This window comes from Rhinichthys klamathensis, unplaced genomic scaffold, assembly GCF_029890125.1.
Source record: "Rhinichthys klamathensis goyatoka isolate OS25496 unplaced genomic scaffold, OSU_Roscu_1.1 h1tg000001l_1, whole genome shotgun sequence".
In the NCBI taxonomy this organism is placed as follows: Eukaryota; Metazoa; Chordata; class Actinopteri; order Cypriniformes; family Leuciscidae; genus Rhinichthys; species Rhinichthys klamathensis.
This window is the reverse complement of record NW_026606555.1, coordinates 2,808,947-2,829,765: the sequence shown is the minus strand read 5'-3', so window position 1 is coordinate 2,829,765 and position 20,819 is coordinate 2,808,947. Positions and strand designations below refer to the sequence as shown.

General features: G+C 38.8%; 1 protein-coding gene across 1 annotated transcript in view; it reads right to left on the bottom strand.

Moving 5' to 3' along the window:
* Nucleotides 1–20,819, bottom strand: part of rngtt (RNA guanylyltransferase and 5'-phosphatase) — a 135,125-nt gene that overhangs the window by 76,659 nt on the left and 37,647 nt on the right. Inside the window, exons 9-10 of the mRNA XM_056247449.1 lie at nt 14,146–14,281; nt 10,046–10,117 (exon numbers count right to left, since the gene is read on the bottom strand). Of these exons, the coding sequence (XP_056103424.1) occupies nt 10,046–10,117; nt 14,146–14,281 (208 nt within the window). The remainder of the gene's footprint in view (nt 1–10,045; nt 10,118–14,145; nt 14,282–20,819) is intronic.

The following is a 20,819-nucleotide window of genomic DNA, read 5'->3' as shown; positions in this document are numbered from 1 at the left end:
CTAAGCCACGCCCCCAAACGCGGTGAGCCAATCAGTGCGCATAGCTAACCCAATACACTCGGACAGTCTCTGCTTCCATATCCATTGAAATGCATTGCAGTTAGTCAGTTTTCATCCGTTGTTATATGTTTCTTCTTGTCATTTTAAGTTTAAAATGGTCAAACGGTGTGCATGGGGTAGAAGCAACTCCGACACTCGGTATCCCGAGAGGCTGGGCGACGGTGTGTGTTTTTTACCCTTTCCCCAAGCCACATCTCAACCGAGATAAGTGTCTGCTCTGGATTAAGTTAAGCGGTAGACCACAACACCAACTAAACGTGGATAAATTAAACAAGAATTAAAACAGGATGTCTGCATCTGTTCTAAGTCAACAGCGTATTTGAACGTTATCTTTAACATCTCTAACGTAACGTTAGCTTCTAGCTGCGTTGTACATCATGTCACTTAGCTTCATTAACGTATATAAACGTATGTAAATAACCGAGATAACAAATGTTAGCAATGTTGTGCTGAAAGATTGATGTAAATACTGCAGTGCATGAACAATGCTGATCCTCCATCTTGTTGTCTGAGATGGTGATGGCAACGAGATGCGGTTTATCACGTTTACAGCACTGTGACCTGTACATTTTTGCCTGGAGCTGAAGCTTTTCATCGACATTCTCAATAATAAAATTATTAATATAACCCTCCAATGGATAGTTAAGGCCCTTTTGGTGACTTCGAGATGATATATAATCTTTCTGTCTCCAAAAATCATCAATTGCCTCCTGTGAAATGTGTCCTATGTGACAGCTGCCATAGCGCCTGTCCCCGAATGTTGACTGTGTGTCCGAGTGAGTGGAGGGGGCGTGGCTTAGCCATAGGTCAATTCTGGCTGGAAACACAGCCAATATTGGAAAGGGTTGAAATATGCAGAACATGCTATAAACCAATGAATGTGGAGGACCTGGAGGATTTTTCTGAAGAACAGTGAGCAATTTAACTGCTCAGGGCAAACAAAGGGACTCATGAACAATCTATCAAAAAATGTTGTGTACTGTATTAAGAATCTAGCATATGCATACTTTTAAACCATCATTTTCTTTTTTAAATTCATCTATAAACGCCACACCAGCAACAGCAATCAGGGCTAGTTTAGTAGTGATATTTGACCATCTCCCACAGTGACCCAGTGCAACCAGAAAATCCATCAAATTCATTAGCAAGTGAACAAATTGTTACTTGTACTTAAACCTGTCGAATGTAACCTGCTATACATGTAAATACTTTTAGCGTGTTTATTTTGTACTGTAATTTACTCAATTTGAATATTTTCCATCTATTCTACTGTTGAAGTTTAGAATAGCTGAAATAGTTTTTAAAGAAACCGATTCTTCAGGGTTGCATTAAACAGATTAAACTCATAGACTGATTGCAAATGACTATATCAAATCAATTCTGTTCTCTTCCTCCTCTTGTGCTGCACAAGTATGATCATCTGAGCACAGCACCAGATTAGCATATTTTAAGGGTGAGATGATACAATGTTTTCTTAAGAGACTGGAGAAATGGGTGCTTTGCCATAACAGGGAAAGATAGGATTTAAATGTATTTTAAACATCAATAATCCTTTTAATCATTACGAATGTCTTTGGCTGTATTGTTCAACAATTAAATGCCGCTACAGAAAACAGAAGTATCAATTTCCTTAATCCAGACTCTTGAGCCGCAATTTTTTCCCGCCGTTTCTAGGCATTTTTAGTGTCCAGTTAAAAGAAGTTGAACTTTTAAAAAAGCTCATCTCCAGACCATTCAACTTCCCTGTGTTTCATGTTTTTAAATGCAACGGCGTTCTGTTCTATGTATTCCTATAGGCTAATATGCTATAAGTTTAAACCTGTGTGAATTTGAAAGCTATCATTATTGTTGTGGTAATTCACATTAGAGCCCGACCGATATGGATTTTTGGGGGCCGATGCCGATACCAATATTAGGGAGTAAAAAAAGCCCGATACCGATATATCGGCCGATATTATTTATGTGTATATTATAATACAGTAGCAATATTATTTATGTGTATTATAGTACAGTATACCAGTCAAAAGTTTGGACACTTTCCTATTGGTGTGTACAAACTTTTGATGGGTACTTTACACAGTAGCTATAAACAGAATAAATATATTTTATAAACACATTTTGCAATGATCACTCAAATGTGGTGATCAAACACTTGTGTGACACAGATATGTAATGGAGGCAGGGGGAATGATAGAATGAGAATTATACAGCTGAGCTGTAACCAAACTAGTTTGCATTGCATGTTATATTATATTATATTCTAAATACTGTTGCATAATCTTCACTAACGACTTTGTCTTTTAATTTAGTCATAACTTGTATCAATAAATATATAAAAAGTGTCACTGAAAAAAAACCTTATTATCTTCTATTTTTACTCTTAATTCCTCTAATCTCTACCAGTGGAGGAAGAACTCAGATCTTTTTACTAAAGTAAAATTAATAATATCATAATGAAAACGTTTTTAATTACATATGTACAGTACTTTTATACTATTTTAAATAATTAGTAAGGAAAATGTACTAAACGTGAAACTAGGCTACTCTTAATGCAAAATGGCCCTATATAAAGTGTTATAATTATATACATTTTTGGAATATTGCTTGATGTTGTAACGTAGCGTTATCAGGCAGAATGAGCTTTAACACGGTGTCTACACCGGACGCGGCCGTTACTGCTCGCGTCGCAACAGCTGTTTACCCGAGACAAAGCAGAATCAGTTTACTGTCGGAGATCGCTCGCGCCACGCATTTAATCAATGTTTCAACCAATTGCCTTAATAAATAAGAAGTAGGCCTAAATATAGCAGACAATATAATCAGGACTTCTCAGCTGCGCGCTTGCAATAGACACAAGCTCACACAATACGTGACAGAGGCTTGTAGCAGAGAAATCAATTCTGTGAATTACACTGCGCAAATCACAAGTAGGCTACTACCCACCGGATGAAGAAGGGTTGGCTCTCAGTCTCCACAGGCTACATAAAATATTCATTTTATTTTATTTTATTTTTCGTGTTCGCATTTATGAGGAAAAACAATGTTACAGACGCGACAGTTCAGCACTACGGACGTGAGCGCTCTGAAAGCGGCACTAAAATATGCTTTGAAACTTTCACATAGACATCAAACAGAAAGCACAAAACCTTTCGTTTCAAAGTGAATTTCGTTTTGTATTAATTGTATCTTAATTTTAATCAATGTTTGATCAACCATTTGCCTGGATTTAATTTATAAGAAGTAAATTTAGCAGACGATAGATAATCTCGACATGGAGGCGCTTGCGGGTGAACTGGAGCTCGTCTCATGAACCGAAACTCAGCGTATAGACCTGAGAATTGAAATATATCTATATTGAAATGTCTACTTTTAAACAGAACAATTCAAAACGAAAGACAGACAGACTCATGTAATCGTATGAAATGTGCATTTCTCTCTGGCACGCGTTCACTGAAGATCGTGAGTCAGCATCGTCAACTTCATCTTTGGCTGACACTGACTGAAAACACTTGTTTATTAATAAACAATTAAAATGTCTCCTTGCTATATTTGTTGTACTCATAATCATTACTTTTGCCAGTTCTTGTGACAGCTTTTAGGTGCTTTATTGGAAGCGCCACCCTTACATGAATCACCGCACCTGCATTTTTTAAAATATTAATTTATCGGCCATTATAAATGCCGATACCGATAGTTAGGAAAATGCCTAAAATCGGCCGATAATATCGGCCCGCCGATATATCGGTCGGGCTCTAATTCACATACTCTGATGCACTGTATGATATAGTTTATGTGCAGATAACTCGACTTTGATTCGGACCCGTGTCATTTCTCAGCGCACCCAGTTTACGGTGTCGCTTCATTATTATCCTATCTAATAAAAAGTTCAAAGTTCAAAAAAATTTACTAAAAATGAGAAGACTACCATATCACTTATGAATGCCCTTCGCAGTGCAATATTTGAGTACAATATATATTTAAAATGTTCTGTTCTACCCACCAAGGCTGCATTCATTTGATCAAGTAATTATTGTGAAATATTATCACAATTAAAAATAACTATAACATTTATTCCTGTGATCAAAGCATTACTGCAGTCTTTAGTGTCACATGATCCTTCAGAAATCATTCTGATATGCTGATTTGGTGCTCAAGAAAGATTTCTGATTATTATCAGTGTTGAAAACAGTCATGTTTCATATTTGTAGGATTTGTTTGAAGACTTTTAGGCCATTAGCACACATGATCACGGCTGCCATCACTCTACTGACACAATGACAGGGCGAACAGCCAATCATCGGGAGAATCCAGGCGTCGCTTCCTCTCAAGTCACTTCTCTCCAGGATTTTGCCGCTCCACCCTCATATTCATGCCAGTTACACGACCTCAAAGAGAACGCAGTGAGGAAAACGAGACGCTGGTTTCCTCTACTGTTGAAGAATGACTGCGTTACACACCATTTGATGTCTTATTTTTTTAAATGAGTTTTTTGCAGTGTCAATTATTTCCTCATTTGAATTTTCCTGAGATGCCACTGCTTCCTCAGAGAAAACAGCCCTGCTCAGAAAACGGCATAATTACGTTGTTTAACTTTTGGAACCGGCTTTGTGTCGCATGATTGTGATTCCTTAAAATGCTGTCTGGGGAGGCGGAGAGTCACAGAGACATTTCACAGGATCTGCACATAGAAATGCCAGTTCTGTCAATGCAACCTGCTATATTACAAGACTATCGAGATGATGTGTGAGAACTAAAACCATCCACTATCCCTCAAGATCCCTCCTATCAAGATGCAGCAGTATTTTAGGAAACACTGATTCATGAGAAGGCAGGGGTAAGGCATCGGCCGCCGAGCCCCGCAGGGAGACACAGGAGAAGCAGACCTGCAACAGGCCCGAACACAGCGTGAGGATTCATACGGGCGACAGGAAGTCTTGGCCAAGGAACGAGTAACGCCACAATCCTTTGTTTTCATACCATATGCCACACGGCCAAGAGGACAAGCTTAACTCTTCACACTACAGGGGATATTCTCTTTAAAAGCGCTATTATGCAATGATATGGTTATATTTTACAAGTGAAATTTAGTGGAGCTTGACCTTGCCAAAGCCACCACGTTGTCTAGTTCGCTTCCGGTTCAGTGTCGGGGTTTGGACACTCATGCTCCATGGTTTATCTTTAGTTGGGAGCGCACAGGTTGAGTGTTTTCTGTGTTCACTGGTCGGCTCTTGTTTTTCATCGTTGTCATGTTTTGTGTGGACACGCAGTCGGTGAGAGCTCTCATTGGCTGTGTTCTCGTGTCATGTTTGTTTTGTTTGTTTCTATGTACCATGTGCTCTGCTGTCTATTGTTTAATGACCCGGTCTGCTTGTGACTTGATTATTAGTTAATTTGCCACTTCTGTCCACCGTTGTTACTCTCCTCATATCCTTTTCTATGTACTTTTGTTTTCTGTGCTGGTTCATTTGGTTTCCCTACTCATGCTTCCCGTTGCCGGTTGGTCTGGTCTAGTCTAGTCTTTGGAATCTTTTACCCATTTTTCCCTCATGTGTTTTGTCAGTTTTTGTTATTGGTTTTACCCATAGACTGTAAAAAAAATGGACGTAGTGTTCGTGACGTCACCCGTAGGTTTTTTGAGCATTTTTGAAGCCCAAAGTGGGCGGAGCCGGCCGTCGCCATCTTGGCAGCGCGTCACTCCCGGATAACCGTAAATGGGCAGCGAGGCGGATTAGCTGAGGTGACGTGACGCTAACAGACCGCAGACAAAAGGCTAGTAGTGAAGCAGACGCAGTCCACCTGTCACTCAAGTGACCACGCCCTTAATTATGCACAACTTTAAGGCTTCATATAATTTAAACGGATAAGTTATAAAAAAAAAATCACCCCATCACAGTTTTATGAAGGGCAAAATTAGCTTTATAGACCAAAACCACTTTTTGTACCAGGCTGTAAAAAATGTTTTTTTCTGCTGTAAAGTTGGGCATTTTAACATGGGGATTTATGGGATTGAGTCTGTTTTGCAGCCTGTCTCTAGTGGCCAGTCGATGAACTGCAGTTTAAGTCACTTCTGTGTTGGATTCAAGAGAGAGACCGGTTGCCGCTTGGTTTTACTCTACCACGGGTCATTTGTTTTACAGCCATGTTGGCTGTAGTTTGGCTTCTGTTTTCTGTAGTAATGGAGTCTGCCATTTTGAATTGTATAGTAAAATGCTGTATTTTACAAATGCTTTGGTGTATTATTAATAAACGTGATGTGTGTCTTTGCCACCAGCCCTTGAAGCTACCTCTATTAGAGCTGCCACAATTTAGTGGTCGAAAAATTGTAACACATTTACTTTTTTGAATTTCGTCCATAAATCTCATGTCTTTCTATTCCTTGGGTCCTACAGAATACAATGGTATATGTTTTTCAACGGTCGGCCATTTTGTCTGTCCGCCATTTTGGGTTGTATCCAAAAACTACCTTTTCTAACAACTCCTAGACGGTTTCTTCGATCTTCACCAATTCTGACATGGATCATCACCAGACCATGTTGACAAAATCATTTTGATATCTCAAATCGTTTTTGTATAACTCAGGCTCAAAGTTGATATCAATTTGCTACATGTCAGTACAGCAAAATTTTAACATATTACTGTTTTTACTGTTGGGAGGGTCGATACAGCAAAATATTCTGATATTTTGTGTTTAAAGAAGCACATTCTCGCATATTTCTGAACATGAATTGCTAAATAAATGTTATTTTGACATGCAAATGCAGTCAAACTGTGTCTGAACTGCAAGCCAGCTGCGCACTGTGATGCTAGAAAACTTTCACTCACGATTACAATGAAAAAAGCTGCCAGCACACTCGTTCATAATACAACACGACTGACAAGACAGACAGCAGCAACCGTAAAATGTGTCTAATGTTATGAGAGGGTGAAGGAGGATACAACATCATAACCTGAGAGCTCACCGGTTACATACGGTCTCTGATACCGTCAAACGTGTGCTATTGTGAAGAAGACTATTTCTAAAATAACCCCACAGTGCAAATAAAAAAATAAATAAAAACATTGCACCATCTAGCTTCCAAGTTGTATGCTTTTAAATTTCTGTAATTAGCAAATTTACGTATCTTCCTAAAACAATATAAATCTGATTCAGCACATACATTTCATAACTGAAAAGACAAAGTACACTGTCACCTTTGACTTGTTTTATTAGGGTGAACAATAAAAAACATTTAAAAAATCTTACCAACCCCAAAAGTTTGAAGTTGTGTATATAAATAATTTTATGGACATTTAACCATCAACTATTTTTAATATTTGAAACTCAAAAAGCCAGAATTCCACAGTCTCTGTTGCAGGAGAGTATGAGCACTTCTAGTTTAATAACCCAACCACAACACACTCGACCAATGCAGAGAGCAGCTGAACGCAACACACTCGAGATCCTCCTGCACGCTGCTTGTGAATGAGAACTCCAGCAGTGCTCGGAAAATACATATTTTAAGAGACATATTAGCATTAGTCTTTAATGTACTCATATTTGAAATAAAAACCTAATAAATAAAGTTGATGACACGTGCTTAATGCATACATGAGCACTATAACTGTGTTGAATATTAGTCTTCCCAAGCATCACTGGACAGGCTCGATTAATGTGCCGTCTATATTTACCCACGGGTTGCCTGTGGCATCAATCTTAAAAATGAAGGATCAGCGTTGCATTTTTGGAAAAAATGTTCTTTTCGGCACGGTAACCAAGCAAGACGAATCCACGCGCCCGGTCTCAAACGCACAGCGATTGCCTGGATTTACTGAATGCGTACTGCAGAAAATGATGCGAGAACATGCTAAGATTTACTCATTCCCTGCCCAAACTAAGATGAATGTGAATTCTAACCTAAAATGAACTGAACTACACAATTTATAGACATCATCCAGTCAATATGAAGACTCTATTTTCTGTCCTAATACACGTTCCTGGTCTTACTGTGAATGATTTGGCACTGCATGCTATTTCACAAAGGATAAATCTCCCCAACTCTAGACAGCTTCGATTTACAGAGAAAACATTCGCAGAAAACCCACCTTACCTTAAAGCTCCTCTGAAACAATGCATGTTGTGGAAAGTGCTCTACAAATCGAACTTACTTCAATTGATTTCCTATGCGCTTGATGTCACCAAGCAGTTTTGTTTTATTAATACTCCACTTCGTGAAGAAATGTCACATTCTAGAAGTAAAATTGGCTGCATGTGGCGTTTCATGACCTATGTGACTTCCTTTCTTCAGAGCATAAACACAAATAGAAGTTTTGAAGAATATTTATGCGGTCCACTTGATTTACGTGCTATATTACAAGTATTCTGAAGCCATACAAGCATCATTTGGCTGAGAGGAAGAATATACAGGGGAAGATCATCAATATTCAAGCCTGCCGTATGGAGGACCAGCTCTACCATATTTAAAAATAAATACAGAAATAAATAAATGCTCAATAAATAAATAAGCATACAATTAATTGCCCCAAAAAATACAATAAACAAATAAATGTAGGTAGAAATTAAATTATACAGTGAGACATAAATGTATATATCTCTTAATTAGCTTCTTTATTTATTCACCTTTGTAATAATTACCTTATTTATTTATGTGCATGTTCTAATATTTTTGTCTGTTTTATTCTTCCTTTGTATTTTTTTTACCCTATTTATTTCTTCAATGCTATTTATTTCTGCCTGTCGTTTTTACATTTTCTGTATGCATTTCTGCCTCATTATGCAAATGAGGAGGGGCTGTCTTAGGGGGTCAACTTCTGCCCATTGGTTGGTTAGCATTTTACTGCATCGGTCGAATCTACATGCCACCGGCCACAGGTTCCACACCACTAATACTCGAACTGGAAGCTGTTTATGTAAAAGTAAAGTAAAAGTTAAAAAAATGTTCAAAGGACCACAGAAAAACATTTCAGATCTCAAACTTACAGCGTTCTAATTCTTCCAGTCTATTAGCAGCTTCCCTTAAGAGGTCGGACACTGAACGTCTGCCTGCTGAGTTTGACATTACTAAACAATGCTGCTTCTTCTTCTTTGGATTTTTACGGCAGCTGGCATCCAATGAGTTGCATTACTGCCACTAAACAATGCTTTATGGCGGGGAAAAGCCATGTAGATTCGTCCGATGCAGTAAAATGCTAACCAACCAATGGGCAGAAGTTGACCCCCTAAGACAGCCCCTCCTCATTTGCATAACGAGGCAGAAATGCATACAGAAATGTAAAAACGACAGGCAGAAATAAATAGCATTGAAGAAATAAATAGGGTAAAAAAATACAAAGGAAGAATAAAACACACAAAAATATTATAACATGCACATAAATAAATACTTATAAAATAAGTAATTAATAAATAAAGTTGAAGATTATAACGGACAATAAATAAATAAGGTAATTATTACAAAGATGAATAAATATAGAAGCTAATTAAAAGAGATATATACATTTATGTCTCACTGTATAATTTAATTTCTACCTACATTTCTTTGTTTTTTTGGGGCAATTAATTGTATGCTTATTTATTTATTGAGCATTTATTCATTTCTGTATTTATTTTTAAATATGGTAGAGCTGGTCCTCCATATGCCGTGTCGAAAGGTGCCGTTTTTGAATGTAATCTACTTGCTGATTAAATGTGAGAGCTGCAACGAAGAAGAAATAAAGCAGCCGTATTAACTACTTTTATGATACTTTGATATTTTTGGGTGGTTTTTGTCCTTTTTGGAGCTGTTAGTATCTTACACGAAAGCTTTTGTGTTGCACACAGGTCTGGAAAAGCATGATGGATAGTAAACAATGCCAAGTTTAATGGCTGGGTGAGACACCTCTGTTCTTGCTCATTGTCATTCTGCATTAGGTCTACTGCCAACAGTAATCATGACTTGAATCAAGAACAAACAGGACAGTGCTTGTGTTATTGTTGTTGAAAGGCACTCACGGTAAATTTAATGATGTCGTAGATGAGATAGCGTGGGACGGGCTGGCCGTTCACTTTGTCGATTATCATCTCCTGCAAAAGAAAGATGAAGACGATGAGACATGCACATATACTCCCCATAAATCCAGCCAATAATTATCAACATGATGTAACGATGTGATTTTGAATAAACTCTCAAAATGAAGATATTTAGCTTGAAAGCTCAAAGTATTGGTTAATATGTGGGGTCCAAATGTCTGAGATCAGTCGTGTTTTTTGTTTTTTTATTTTTATTAAACCATGCGAACAAAAGATTTAGGATTTTTAAAAATGTTAAACAAAGCAAAGTTATGATTAGTGCTTCAGAGAGTAATCATGAATAAATAATGGAAAACAGTCAAAGGCAAAGTTGACCAGTGACCTTCATACTGGTGGAAAACACTTTTATGAAAGATAACCAGTCTAGACTGCACTGGACACATAGTCTGGAGCATGGGATCTCTTCATGTCCAGACACACAGCTGTAATGGTGAAGCGAGAGGGAAGTTTCAGGCAAACAGAAGAGCGGATGAAGCTGTCTGGGGATTCATTAGAGGAATGCACTGTACCAGCATCAATTCCTTATTTATTCAGTCTATCAGATACTCCTGTCAGTCTTGGTGTGAACAAGCCATTCTCCGTTTCCTTGTTTTCCACATCACGTTTGTGAAATCGCTGTTAAGAGTTATTTGAGCACATGATGCATCGAAGAGACATTCATTTCTACACAATAGCTCGCCAAAACATGTTTCACTCGTGTTCACAGACCTCACACCTCTGGACCTTCAACATTTAAAGTCATTTATGTTTAAATCGCTGTCTTGGCATGTATACACGGCTGTAATAATCTTAGCACCCAAAAAGGGCTGATCTTAAACATAGATTAAATCGTGATTTATCTAATAATTAAAAGCAGGTTTACATGAAACCCTCATTGTAATCTTGTTTTTTTTTTACCTAATCAACTTAAAATTAATTAAACTTCAATTAACTAAATCCTGTTGTTCCATAACTTTAGTTTTACAGGATTACCTTGAACTTCCTGCTGTTGAGGTTTAGATAAGAAAAATAATAGGAGACTAAAATGAATCGTGACAGACGGAGTAAAGCAGGCGTGGTGTCAGGCCTCTGAGATACGATACATATATTCACAATGAATAAAAAAAGCACATAAAGCATTAAAAAGCTGGATTATGGACTCATCTCATGGAGACATGGATTGCGGGAACGAGACGAGGAGATGAGCGGTACACTAGACACAAGCAGGACGAGCAGAGCATGATCTCACCAAGTGCAACATGTTCCTGGATCAACATTCACAGCAACCAATCAGATTTGAGGGACACGTTTACAGTTTATGTCAAGGTCGGGGTTATGTGCTTCTACATCAGTGATATCACATCATTTCCCTCAGATTTTAAGGGTAACACATGGGTAGGATGGTTAGGGCCGGTTGCACCAGCTGTGCGTAAGTTACAACTTAGCTTAGTTGCCATGTAAAGGGTTGTTGCTATGGTGTTGGTAGGCAGTAGCTAAGGTATTGTGGGTGGTTGCTAGGCAGTTGCTAAGGTATTGTGGGTGGTTGCTAGTGTGTTCTGGGTGGTTACTAGGCAGTTGCTAAGGTGTTTTGGGTGGTTGCTAGTGCGTTTCTAGGTGGTTGCAAGGGTGTTCAGGGCGGTTGCTATGCTATATTTGATGGTCGCTATGGTGTTGCTAGGTGGTTGGTAGTTGTCACAGATAGTTACTATGGAGTTTTACATAGTTCTTAAAATCTTTAGTAATGAGTGCCTTAGGTTGCCATGTAAAGGGGGACTAAGTTACAACTGACGCACTACTAAATGTTTTTGAGTTGCACCATTACACGTTCAACTAAGTTTAAAGTAAATATTTAGGGAAGCCTCCAATCAGGAGTAACGGTTGGAATAAAATCTGAGAGAGCCTGAACTGCATCGATACGCTCTTGGTTTACCTGACAGACTTCAATCCTTTGGACATCTATGATAATGCTGACATTTACACCTGCTTACCTTTTAAGAGAGAGAACATTATGTTAATAAATGACTTGCGCCTCTTCAAGACGAAACCGATCTAAACAGTGTGCCATTGTGTGCATTGTTGTGCGTGTCAAATAATATTAGTCATAATAAATAAATGTCATTTCTTATGTTTTTGTATTTTTTAAATCAGTATTTATTCATTGCTCCTTGTTCATTTCAAATAAAGTTTCTGAGCGTAATTGACATAAAAAATACCTTTTTTTTTTTTTGCCATATTTAAAACTTCATAGACTAAAATAACTAGCTTCCGGCAGACGGCCTACGCAATTCGAAGAGTAACCCCTGATGTGATGTAGGATGTAGGAGTAGCGTAAGCTTTGACGCCTCTTTAAACAAACAGGGCTGGGCAACAAACTCAAGATCCTCTTCTCTTATTGAAATCCTCGGATTTTTCTCTTTAAATATTCTCGTTTTATACTTCGAATTCGTGACCGGTGTTTTGTTTTGCTCCATCCTCTGCGCTTCCGTGTTCGTCATTACGTCATGCGTCGGGTCAGAGGTCATGTGTCGGGTCAGAGGTCATGTGTCGGGTCAGAGGTCGGTCATGTGTCGGGTCAGAGGTCATGTGTCGGGTCAGAGGTCGGTCATGTGTCGGGTCAGAGGTCATGTGTCGGGTCAGAGGTCGGTCATGTGTCGGGTCAGAGGTCATGTGTCGGGTCAGAGGTCGGTCATGTGTTGGGTCAGAGGTCATGTGTCGGGTCAGAGGTCGGTCATGTGTCGGGTCAGAGGTCATGTGTCGGGTCAGAGGTCGGTCATGTGTCGGGTCAGAGGTCATGTGTCCGGTCAGAGGTCGGTCATGTGTCGGGTCAGAGGTCATGTGTCGGGTCAGAGGTCGGTCATGTGTCGGGTCAGAGGTCATGTGTCGGGTCAGAGGTCATGCGTCGGGTCAGAGGTCATGCGTCGGGTCAGAGGTCATGTGTCGGGTCAGAGGTCATGTGTTCTGGAAATGTGTCGGGTCAGAGGTCATGCGTGGGTCAGAGGTCATGCGTCGGGTCAGAGGTCATGCGTGGGTCAGAGGTCATGTGTCGGGTCAGAGGTCATGCGTAGGTCAAAGGTCATGCGTCGGGTCAGAGGTCATGTGTTCTGGAAATGTGTCGGGTCAGAGGTCATGCGTCGGGTCAGAGGCATGCGTGGGTCAGAGGTCATGCGTCGGGTCAGAGGTCATGCGTCGGGTCAGAGGTCATGTGTTCTGGACATGTGTCGGGTCAAAGGTCATGCGTCGGGTCAGAGGTCATGTGTTCTGGAAATGCGTCGGGTCAGAGGCATGCGTGGGTCAGAGGTCATGCGTCGGGTCAGAGGTCATGCTTCGGGTCAGAGGTCATGTGTTCTGGACATGTGTCGGGTCAAAGGTCATGCGTCGGGTCAGAGGTCACTCTTCCGCCATAAATCGCTGCGTACGGCCGTTTGTCGGGAGCTAGTTATTTTAGTTGATAACGTTTCAAATATGGATATTTTTCTTACTCAAACGCTTCGCTTCGGAAAGGCCTTTAACCCATTGGAGTCGTATGGATTACTTTTATGATGGATGGATGCACTTTTTTGGACTTCAAAATCAGGACCGCCTTGAACTACCATGATAAAGCTTAAAAAGAGCCAGGATATTTTTTAATATATCTCCGATTGTATTCGTCTGAAATAAGAAATTCATATACACATAGGATGGCTTGAGGGTGAATAAATCATGGGGTAATTTTTATTTTTGAGGGGAAATATCCCTTTAAGTGCTGCAAAACAACTTGCAACAAATTAAAAGTCAAACCTGGATCAAGACTTGGCTTAATTGAACCTTTAATATGTGAAACCCACCCTTGCTATTTCTCCAGTGCTGTGCATGATGTTTTGAGTGAGCTAATAAATGCTTTGAGAGCAAGTCCTCTTTAAGAATTAAAGAATTAACTCAAAACACTGGCTTATTTTTGCCCCTCTCATGTTTCCAAACCTGTAGGCATCCATTAAGTACAGGAATAGAGTAGATCCTCTCTTCCTAACCCGATTATCAGGCTTTCAAACCATGCAATAACTCACCCCATCCAAAAGCGTGTTGGAAAGGTGGATGCGAAGATCCTTCCGGAAAGGAAACTCCAGGTTGGCTATGTGAAAGACCGAGTTGTCTCTGTCAATCATAAAGACTTCGTTTTTTCCATCTATTAACATCATGTACCTGTAAAAACACAAGAGACAGAGTGAGGATTCCTGACCAACTCAAACCTTCAGCAACCATAACATGAACATTCATGTGCACACCTGTGCTGTTTTAGCATCAGTAAGATCCCACTATATTTCTATTCATATTTTAAAAGTTTAAAGTGAATTGTGTTTTTGTCTTTTTTTTTAACTTTTTTTTTAAAATCTCTATATAATTTTTGTAAACGGTTTTATATTTTTAATTATTTTAGCCATTTCCTTGAAAAATGGCTGAAATATAAGAAACACAAATGTTCTTGTATGGTTTTAGTTAACTATCATTAAGCTGAAGCTCACGTGTAAATGGACCCAGTGCCGCTCTTCACTCTGAAACCTGCATATGTTTCATTTATTCGCAGCCTTCGAAATGTGATAATCATACTAAGCCATATCATGATATAAAATATATGTCTACATCCCTAGATCAGACCAGTAACGCCTCCCAAGTTTCATTAGGATAGACTGTTCTCTGCTTTAGCTGTCCTTATAGGAGTGAATTTGGAGGAACAGTGGTCAAAAGTTTATATGGTCATTTCTGTGTGACGGTACTTCTAATTTAGGTCAAAACTGGAGAAGATTTGTAAGAAGCATAGTTAAAAGAAACACTTCAACATCTCAATATGACGATCATATTGCTGAGTGATGTTTCAAAGAGATTTATGTTTCTAGGCCAAAGCGTTAAAAAGTGAAAATCAAACTTTTCATTAATGGTGATGCAAAAGGGTTCGGCACCAGCAAATACATTGGGGACACTAAAGCCGAGTTCACACCGCGTGATTTTTAAAGTAGTCGGGTCACTGTTGTTTTCACACTGCATGACTATCTGGGGTAACTCAGTTGCTGATGTGTTCACACTGAACGATGGCTCGGCGACAGGAGGTTTCACACTGCATGACTTTACAAAAGAAAGAGTCGCCGACAACTTCTGTCTGTTCCGCAAACTACGTTTCACAACCAAACAAACGCGAGAAGTGATGAGGAAATAACGCAAGATCACGTGTACGTGAGACCGGAGTTCTTGCGCGAGACTCAAATTGTTATTAAAAATGATAGCCTGCAAGAAGCTTGCGATCCCAATTGTCTGTGCGCTGATTTGCAGCGAAAAGGAGAAAAGAAGCAATGTGCTGCTGTTGCTGCTGGTCAAGCAAATGTCTAGGCTACTTTGTTTCTGTTTGATATAATTGTAAATATATCTATTAAAATACTGATATTCTGGTCTATAAATCCTCCCCGAACATCCCGCTGTCCTGTATCTCGCTCTCTCATTGGCTGTCGGTCATCGCCGATGTAGTTTTCAGTCAGAACACATTCACACAGCAGGATTGTGAATCGCCGACAGGTCCAGATATTTAGCATGCCAAATATCTCACGGGCGTCGGCGATTCTCTCAGATCGCGTCTTTGCTCATTCACACTGCGTGATTGTCACTCGCGTGAACGAGCACAGATTTGCCTGTGATTTCGGGCATTTGTCGGCGATTTCTCAAAACCTGTCGGCGAGCCAAATCGGGGCTAAAACCGTGCAGTGTGAACTCGGCTTTACAGTAACAAACTGTTCAAAACACAGAGGATTTTGTGGCTACAAGACGGAAACATGTCTGGACAAATGCATCAGTTCTTCTCTGTTTATGAGCAGAAATGATCAACTAAAAAAGAGAAGCTCTGATTGCGAACACGCATCCCGGTGGCGCTGAAACTGCAGGAGTTGATGAGCTGCGATGATTAACAACAATGCCTTGTTTCATGTGCTTCACTTCCATTAGAAAAATGAAGATAAACACTTTTCATATTAGGTATAATTGAACAAAGAAAAAAAAGAGTCAGGTGAGGTTTAGTTGAGTGAAATTGAGCAATCACTGCAGGGGTGTTCCTTTCAGACATGTCTCCAGCATAGATGATAAAGCAGGGCCTGAATTTCGTTTTGGGAAATGGGGGGGAAATCCCTCCTTAGATGATTCTCATGGGGGGGATTTTTTTTGTTTGAGGGGGAGAAAGGGGGGGCATTTTTTCCAAACAAAATTATTACATTTATCTTGCCTAAATGTTTGCGCTCATTGCATTTTTACAATGGGGTAATATTGTTGTTAAGAATTTACACATCACAAGGAAGCTTGATTTAAATTGTTTGATTAAATTGAAAAAAGTAGCACAAATAAATACAATAGAATAAAGATACAAATAAAGACAATTAAAGAGAAAAGTTTTTCAATGGGTCTAACACTAGTATTCATATACAGAAACTGAATAAAGTAATAAAATGGAAAATAACACTGGGTAGGCTAGTATTTTAGTCCTGAATAAATTAAATACATAGGCTATTAATCCTGATTCCTTTAACTTAAAGCCATCTTTTGTTGTTTTGACAACAAAATTAAATGACATACACATATGGCTGCCGTCACTTTAAGAGCTAGTGCACGGATCCTGCGTTCATTATACTTGCATGCATTTTATGCTTAGGCCTATTAAAGACAAAACCGCCTATGTTTAGAGTATAGCCTACTCACAAAGACCGAAATTGACAATTTTGCGTGTTAAAGCAATATAATCCATGAAAAATAACTTTTGTTACTGGCCAGCTGTTTTTGAGGCGGATTTTCTATGAATGTGCGCATAGAAAATAATCTCTCAGAGAGCGCGCGAGCACTGATTAGTTTAAAATCGCTTGAATGTTTAAACTGGTAAGACTTAAAAAGACTTCAGTCACGATGCACCGCTGGCCCGATTGTGCAAGTGAATATTGCGTAAACGATAGAATTTTTATTTTTGGTTGAAATATCCCTTTAACTACTTTTGACCCCTAAGTGAAGAACGAAAACAAACTGCGCCATTAGTACATCAGGGCCAACAGAGCTGTCGACAATAATGGAAAGTCAAAAGAGCCATTCTGGTGTGGACAGTTCCCAGACACACTGGACTGTGCTCACGAGTACGCTTTTCACGTTTCAAAAAGCTGGATATCAGATAAGGGTAGAAACCCTTTCATTAAAGAAGTAATTAAATCAGCCAAACAAAGCTAAGAGACGTCTTCTTTTTGACTTGTGTCAGCAACAGCTGACTGGCACGAGCCGCTAAGCAGTGCTCGTCTGGCGAATGTGCCGGGATGTGTTCTCAGAGTGCAGTGCTAAAGATCACATGCCATCACATTTATATTCAGCGCGCCTGTCCATGTCATTATGCGCTATTGGCCTTTTAGATGTCACTAAAGGTGTCTTCAGGGAATTATGCCAGAGTGCAATTTCCCAGTCACGTATCGTACCGACTGAATGGGAACACTTTAGACTTTGTCTTCTCTCAAATGCTTACAATGTCTGCACACACACTGCAAACAACTGCACAGTAAAAAAAAAAAAAAAAAAGGGCAAATTCTGACAGTAACACTGTTTTCCATTAAACCAGTAATGTGCTGTAGAAAACAATGCATTCTGGACAATATTTTTCGCGGTTAGCAACTGCTGTTAATTTACAGTCCATTTTCAACACTGATCTACTGGATTTATGTATTATGGATTTATACTCTAGTACCCAATGCATTGTGGGCTGGTGCATTTTGAAGCAAGCATAATGGCGCTGCACTTTCACTGGAGCTTGAGTACGAGTAAGTCTTGCTATCTGTGTTCGCGATGCTCATGGGAGGAATATACGTGGGAAATGTATTTATTTATTTGAAACTGGCTGCAGTCGGAGTGTTTTCTCTCACATCCAAATGACTCGAACGGTGACTGATGAGGAACTGAGCGAGCCGGAAGAGCATTTGAGAGTGAAGTGAGTGATTATAAACGCATTAAACGGAGAGGGTAAAATCCTATTGATTCACATAATTTATTCACAAATGTCAGTGTTTATTAAGGCTTTCACACTGTGTATTCCTGATGGTTTTGGCCGTCAAGTGCTCGTTGGCGAGACAAAAAAATAAACGAAATAACTGGTCAAATCTGTTCTTAAACATTGTTGATTATTAAACTTTTAAAACGCAATTTTGTTTAACTGTATAAGCTATACAACAGAGTTTGAGTTCGTATTCTTATCTGCATGTTTTCTTACAAATGTTCATGCTGATTTTATTATACTTTTGTCCATTTTGGGTATTCTTGCCTATAAACAAATGTTCACCTTTTTGTTAGCCTACTACTGTTGACTTTTTACTGTAGAATTTTCCTGTGTGATTTTAGTTTCCAACCTATTTTGTGGTTCCCTGTTTGACCTAGAGTTGTGTTGCTAAAATGACTCAATTTGGGTTGTTTTTTACCTCACCGTTTTTTAGAGTGTATTGTAAATTTAAATAATCACAGAAATGTGTTGCATGTTTTCGTTTTAACGGCAATAAGCTGTAAAGCAATTTCACAGCATTCATACCGTAAAATTACAGTATATTGCTGTATTACTGTCAAATAAAAAAATACTGGAAAGTACTGTATTTCTTTTTTACGGTAATAAGCTGTAAAGCAATTTCACAGTATTTATACAGTAGAATTACAGTATATTGCTGTCATCTCTGCTGTCAGTATTCTACTGTAAAATAAAATAAAAATACTGGAAAGTACTGTATTTCGTTTTTATGGTAATAAGCTTTAAAGCAATTTCACAGTATTCATACCGTAAAATTACAGTATATTGCTGTATTACTGTCAAATAAAAAAATACTGGAAAGTACTGTATTTCTTTTTTACGGTAATAAGCTGTAAAGCAATTTCACAGTATTTATACAGTAGAATTACAGTATATTGCTGTCATCTCTGCTGCCAGTATTTTACTGTAAATTAAAAAAAATACTGAAAAAGTACTGTTTTTAGTTTTAACGATAATTAGCTGTAAAGCAATTTCACAGTATTCATACCGTAAAATTACAGTATATTGCTGTATTACTGTCAAATTAAAAAATACTGGAAATTACTCGATTTCTTTTTTTACGTAATAAGCTGTAAAGCAATTTCACAGTATTCATACCGTAAAATTACAGTATATTGCTGTATTACTGTCAAATAAAAAAATACTGGAAAGTACTCGATTTCTTTTTTTACGGTAATAAGCTGTAAAGCAATTTCACAGTATTCATACAGTAGAATTACAGTATATTGCTGTCATCTCTGCTGCCAGTATTTTACTGTAGCCTAAATTAAAAAAATACTGAAAAAGTACTGTTTTTCGTTTTAACGATAATTAGCTGTAAAGCAATTTCACAGTTTTCATACCGTAGAATTACAGTATATTGCTGGCGACTCTACTGCCAGTATTTTACAGAGCTATTTTTTACAGTGCATGCCAAAGTGAAAAGTGGTAGAAAACAAACATGGTTTTGGATATATTAGCACTGGTATCAAAAAAACAATCGTGCGGCCCTTCTTAAAAAAATCAATCCCTGTCTTTGCCTTGAGCTTTAATATCCTCCCGTTTGGGCATTATTACAGAGGGCTTTGCTGGACGTCCCCAGAGCAAACGCATCAGTGGCCAAAGCACAGGATAATGGGCTTGTTAGAACGGATCTCCAGTTAAAGAGATCAGCTGCGCCTTTTGAAAGTCTCGGTGACGGAGCCAAGTGTTTTTCCATCAAAGAGCCACGGATGTTCTGCTCAACTTTCAGCTAATTTTGGAGCACTATGACACCAAACCAGCTCATCCGCTGCTGCCATGGCATAAAACATCCTGCGAGGTGCCAACCGCGGCGCATCTGAGCAGATCCGTCCTATGGATGAGTGTTTAATGATGTTCCCGCAGACGTTTGAGCGCATGAGCCAGCGGGAGTGGAGAGAGAGGCTCACATCATTACAGCAGACGAGCTCAAGCCGAGCTGCCTTACACTGACCTGTAGCATCATTAAACGGCCCTGCGCCAACATTATAGAAACCGCACCACACAATTATACTGAGACGGTAAGTATAAGATCATTTGAAGGGGTGCTACAACATCGAAAGAACGATACAAAAACATTCAATGTACTAGTATGTAGGCATCAATGTTATTATCGCTAACTAGATCTAAAAAAAAAAAAAAAAAAAACTCAGCCAATGCTGTATGGCCTGATGTATCTAATCTCCTCTAGGCCTGACTTCTGGCTACTCATGCATTAGACAGGGGGAGTATTAATATTAATTATGATAAACTTCAAAAGTTTGGGGTTAGTACAAAATGCTTTCATGTTTTTGAAAGAAGCCTCTTATGGAATGGAAACTTTAAAAAACATTTGGGCATTATTTTACTTCCATGGCCTCCTCCTATGCTCACATAGGCGTTCAAAAATTGTGAAATATTATTACAATTTAAAATAACTGTTTTCTGTTCAAATACATTTTAAAGTGTAATTTATTCCTGTGGTCAAAGCTGTATTTTCAGCATCATTACTCCAGTCTTCAGTGTCACATGATCCTTCAGAAATCACTCCAATATGATGATCTGATGATGCTCAAGAAACATTTATGATTATTATCAGTGTTGATTTTTTCAGGATTATTAATGAAAGGAAAGTTCAAAAGGTCAGCATTTATTTGAAATAGAAATCTTTTGTAACATTTTAAATGT